At 53.0% G+C, this 5,546-nt stretch overlaps 1 protein-coding gene across 1 annotated transcript; it reads left to right on the forward strand.

Annotated features, from left to right (window-relative positions):
* Positions 1–1,403: 1,403 nt before the first annotated feature.
* On the forward strand, positions 1,404–3,744 carry PSMB10 (proteasome (prosome, macropain) subunit, beta type, 10). The gene is made up of 8 exons (XM_006860234.1): positions 1,404–1,459; positions 1,666–1,753; positions 1,841–1,938; positions 2,067–2,207; positions 2,430–2,545; positions 2,662–2,720; positions 3,371–3,522; positions 3,633–3,744. Exons 1-8 carry the CDS (start codon positions 1,404–1,406, stop codon positions 3,742–3,744), a joined length of 822 nt encoding a protein of 273 aa, XP_006860296.1.
* The last annotated feature ends 1,802 nt before the right edge of the window (positions 3,745–5,546 follow it).

Raw genomic sequence — 5,546 nt, forward strand, 5'->3', positions numbered from 1 at the left:
GCTCTAAGCTCAGAGGTGTATTGTGGATTAAGGGGTGGGGTGGGGCACTAGGGTCCACAAACAACATGGGCCAGCAAAGGGCAAGCTGGGTTCTCAATCTGAGACTGAACTAGACACTCTGAAATAGCCAGCCAACCAGTCTCCAGAGTTGCTATGGGGCTAGTCCTATGCCTCTCGCTGTTTCAGGCATGATAAATACACAGGGTGCAGGGGGAAATTGGAGTTGGCCCTCCCAGCACCCAAAACGCAAGAACGAACCCACCCCTAGACAGGACTTCTTGAGTACTTCCTATGTGAGTGACAGAGACATATGTTTAGAATCTGCTGGGACCTATGTCACCCAAGAAGCTTATGAGCCTGCTAAGTGAAGCTAAGTGCTGTGAGAGTCGTATAGGAGGAGCAAGAGTCCGCAGCAAGAAGCTGGCAGCCTTGAAGGTCAGGGTAGGCTTCCCAGAGGAAGTGGTGCTGATGCTGCAGTCAGAGGGATGAGAAAATTAACATGAGCCACTGAAGATATGAGCTAGAGCCTAAAAGCAGAGTGCAGCTGCTGAACGGTTTTAATCAAGAGAAAAGTGGGCTGGGTGGGAAATCCAAGGCCAGGTGAGAGGATTCCAACTGAGATGAAGACAGTAGTAAGGAGATAGATGTGAACAGATAAGGAGTATTTGGAAGAGAAGATTACAAGTGTTGGTGGGTAGGGTCCAGAATGCTGCCAGGCCACTATATGAAAAGCCACAGTGCCCCTTCTGAGATAGGAACATGGGAGAACCAGCATCCAATGTGCCTCAGAGTTGAGCCTCAGGATTGAGGTCCCAATGAGGCAGGAGTTGGGAAAGGGTGACAAAGGGCTAATGATATCAGAAATGCATGGTGCTAACAGGACACGTCAGCAGTTTGAAACTACCAGCTGTTCAGCGGGAGAAAGATGAGGCGTTCTGCTCCCTTAAAGATTGACAGCCTCAGAAACCCTGTACAGGGTTGCTATGAGTCGGAAGCGACTCCATGGCACATAACCACCACCAACAGGGCACATAACTGATTTGGTCAATAGTATGACAGGCAGCTTTAGGGTTTTAGGAGTTAAGGTTATAAAGTTAGGGTTAAGGTAGGAAACCTGGGGGTCTAAAAGAGAAGTGGATGGTAGCCGGCAAGGGTTTACCTGTTTGCTTAGAAAACTCAGAAGGAAGGTGCATCCCTCATCATCCCCCACCCCCATTCCCAAGCTGCCTAGAACCAGAAGGCGAAAGTGAAAGGCGGAAATGCTAGTAACCGTTGTATAAAGGTGAAAGCGAAAGCATCAAACTTGGTGTCCTGGGCCAAGGACATTTTCACTCCCACAGCTGCGTGCCCCTCTTCTGACCAATCGATCTATATAGCCCCTGGTCTGTCCAGTCTGACCTGAGATGCAGAAGCCAGCGCTGGAGCCCCGAGGGGGCTTTTCATTCGAAAATTGCCAGAGGTGAGTGTGGACAGGGGTTGATCCCAAGCCACTGATGCCCACCAACAGAGCAACAGAGCTTAATAAGCAAGAACGAAAGGTGGTGAGCACTTGGGTTCTAAGGCTTACCCCAGGAAGAAGAGCTGAGGGCGGCTTTGAGGGGGTTGGATGATTGAGGTTAAGGGATTCGAAAGAACCGAAACTTGGGTCACAAACTCCCTTTCCAGAAACGCATCCCTGGAACGCGTTCTCCCAGAGCTCCGGGCCCCTCATACGCGCAAAACTGGGACTACGATTGCGGGTCTCGTTTTCCAGGTGAGAGGTTGGGAGGGCTGGGCGAACCCAGAGTGACGCCTGGGGGACATGGTAGACAGAGCCTGTTGTCCCCTTCAATCTTCTTAGGACGGGGTCATTCTGGGCGCGGACACGCGGGCCACTAACGACATGGTCGTAGCAGATAAGAACTGCGACAAGATTCACTACATCGCCCCCAAAATCTAGTGAGGACACCCCCGGCCCCCCGCCCCCTCAAGAACTACACCTCCCCCCCCCAGTCTCCACGCCTCGTCCACCACCCTCGCTTCCGCATATCCTAGCCCCGCCCACAAGACCCTCCCTTCGCCCTCAGTTGCTGTGGGGCTGGAGTAGCCGCAGACACCGAGATGACCACGCGAATGGCGGCGTCCAACATGGAGCTACACGAGCTGTCCACAGGCCGCGAAGTCCGTGTGGCTACCGTCACCCGCGTTCTGCAGCAGATGCTCTTCCGGTGCTGGGGGCGGGGCCGACTCCAGGAGGGCGGGGTTAAGGGGACGTGGACTAGGCAGGCGGGTGCCGGGAGACCGGAAGGGACTGGCCTAAGAAGAGACCGGCAACAGGAAGCAGCGGTGTCATTGATGGGGCTGTAGACCAGGGAAGAGGTCGGGTTCAGATGGGGGGGCGGGGTGTGAATTCCGAAGCATGTGGATGACGGCTACCACCCCGCCGGCAGGTACCGCGGTCACGTGGGCGCATCGTTAATCGTGGGCGGTGTAGATGTCAAAGGGCCACAGCTCTATAGTGTGCATCCCCATGGCTCCTACAGTCGTCTGCCTTTCGCGGCCCTGGGTGAGTGCTTCCAGCCCTTCCCTACGGTCCCCACCCCCCGCGACTTTGGCCTCACGTTCGCACCTTTCCCGCATGGGGTGGTCGCGACTGACCTCAGATGCCTCTCCTGCCTGCAGGTTCTGGCCAGGACGCGGCCATGGCGATGCTGGAGGACCGGTTCCAGCCCAACATGACGGTGAGCGACCCTGAACCTCACTACGTAGTTACTGTTGGGAAGTGCAGCTGGGAGCTGGGGGAGCCCAGAGGGACCCTGGCACGGTCTGAAGGTCGAGGGCGGCCTCCCAGAGGAGACTTTGAGAAGAAACAGAGGTATAAGCGAAGCGTGAGGAAGGGAAAGTGGTCGAGACAAACGACCGTCAGTGTTTAAGGCTGAATAGTCCCAAGGATTCGAAGCTCAGAGAGACCCGTTTGGTAGTATGGGAACGGCCAGTGGGGCCCTAACTTGAGGTGTGGAGCCCGGATTTTGTTTGGGGTGGCTAGTAGATGACTTATATCGTGAAAGAAACTGTTAAGGTCCAGGAGGGAAACGCGGTGACTCATGGGATGGGGCCAAGAACAGATTGAGTGGGGACAGGCTGGTGGAAGCAAAGTAGCTCATGTAGACAACACTGGAAAGTTGTGGCAGTGGGCAGAGGGAATCTGGGGTCTTGGGAGAGAGGAAGGCTAAAGCCAAAGAGAGGGGTGTCAGGGGAGAGACGAGATGAGATTGGATGCAATAATCAAGGTGTAGGGATTTGACTCAACAGCACTTAACAAGGGATTACCAAAGCCCTCAGACTGTGGCAGAAGAGGTCACATCAGGCCTCACACCCTCCTTTATCACAGCTGGAGGATGCACAGGGGCTGCTGGTGGAAGCTGTTACTGCAGGGATCCTAGGTGACCTGGGCTCCGGAGGCAGTGTGGATGTATGTGTGATCACCCAGACTGGTGCCAAACTGCTGCGAACACTGAGCTCACCCACAGAGCCCATGAAGAGGTGGGAGCAGTGGGGTGGGGAAGGATGGGGCGGAGTAGCAGGGAAGCTAGGGGGCTGCAAGAAGAGGACATGAGGGGCTTGTGTTTAGAAGACGGTGCCCTTCCTTCCAGATCAAACCAATATCAATATGCTCCTGGGACCACGCCTATCCTGACCCAGACTGTGAGGCCGCTTACTCTGGAGCTGCTGGAGGAAACTGTGCAGGCCATGGAGGTGGAGTGAAGTAAGCTGTGGCTGAGAGCTTAAAATAATGAGAAATAAAACCACAAAATGCAAGCACCTCAACACAGGGCTGTGTTGTTTTTCTTGGGTAGAGGGTAGCAGGCAACCAGCAGGGCCCTGTGGTCCCCCGGGTGACCCTGCAGCAGCCACTCCCTTCCATGACTCCAGCGTCTGGCCCAAAGGCACCCATCTCCATCACCTCAGATACTGATCTCTATAGGAACCCATCTATCCCTTGCAAACAGTGCAGGTGCAAAGTGGAAAGCTCACATCTAGTTGCTCCCAAACTTCCCTTCAGACTCTTCACATCACAGATGCTCAGCCTGCCACTCTCCTGCCTAGCTCTTGCTTTCTAGTCTACTGGGACTGTCACAATGCCCCAAAGGCCTCATGTATGTACCCCCCCAACCCCCTACACACATAGAGTCTTTGCCCATCTCTTCAGTGTCCCAGGACAAGTGAGCCTACCCACACCCCTCAACCAGACCTTCCAGGGTTTAAAGTGTTGACCCCAAGTTCAGCCTTTAACTCAGATCCTCAGGCCCTGAGTTATTTACATGAAGCTGAGCTATCTGCACATGCTAGGCCATGAGGAGCAGGATAGACTCAACTTCTCTAAAATGGCAGTTCAAACCGACCTTGTGGTCAAGTGCTTATCGTACAGCGCCACACCAGGACTCCTGCTGGTATTTAAAATACCAGTGGCATAGTTGCCAGCATCACAGCAATATATACACCACTACAAGGTGTGGCACTGTGGGTTAATATTGCCAGACTGCAAAGCCGTTTGACTGCAAGGTCGGTGGTTCAAGCTCACCAGCTGCTCATTGGAAACCCTACACAGGGTTGTCATGGGTCAGAACCAACTTGATGGCAATTAACAACAACAATACAACCTAAGCTGACTTCTCTGCCATGAACTTAACTGGCCCAGCAGATGCCCTCAGAAGATACTGTTTTGATTAGGTCTTTTTTTAAAGTATCCTAACAAGACCAAGATAAGTTACTACTGAGAAAGCTTGTCTAGAGCCATCCAGAGAGCCATCAGAGAGACGTTTAAACATTTGATTTGGAATAAACCAGTGCATATATGAACTGGAACCCTAGTAGCAATATTCTTTGCTTACCCTGTATTTGCTTTGTTGTTGTTAAGCACCGTGAAGTCAGTTCTGACTCATAGCGACCCTGTATAGGGTTTCTAAGGAGTGGCTGGTGGGTCTGAACCACTGACCTTGCAGTCCAGTACTTTATCCTACAGCACCGTACCATCAGCACCATACCATCCATCATCATCTTATTTTTTTGACTGATGTGTTCTTGAATCAAAGCACTCACACCCGTGGAATGAGACCAGACAACTCACCCAGTGCAACTTTCCACACAGGGGCATCCTTTCCCGCTCAAGCTCAGCCCGGAACTCAATAGCAGATAAGCTTTAGAAGCCAGGGGCTTGCTCACAGGAGCCCCAATGCCTGTCAGCTGATGTATTTGGTGGCTGTCACCCTTCTGGTCACTTCAGTCCAGTGATTCTGTTAGTTACTGAGGGCTCTTGCCTTACCCTTCTATACATCAGGTCCCTCACAAGCAGCACTAAGAACAGACAGATGAAGATTTGGGTCCAACCCCACCATGTGCTGGTAGGAGTCACAATCATAGCAAAGCCATGAGTGAGGAATGACTCTGATGGTGTGTTAGAATTCACAACCTGCCATAAACTCCCTCCTGGCCACACGGCCCTAGCATCCCACAGCAGAGCTGGCCACTCTCTCCAGTCAGGAACCCACCTGGGTGCTGATCAGACT

This window comes from Chrysochloris asiatica, unplaced genomic scaffold, assembly GCF_000296735.1.
Source record: "Chrysochloris asiatica unplaced genomic scaffold, ChrAsi1.0 scaffold00037, whole genome shotgun sequence".
Classification (NCBI taxonomy): domain Eukaryota; kingdom Metazoa; phylum Chordata; class Mammalia; order Afrosoricida; family Chrysochloridae; genus Chrysochloris; species Chrysochloris asiatica.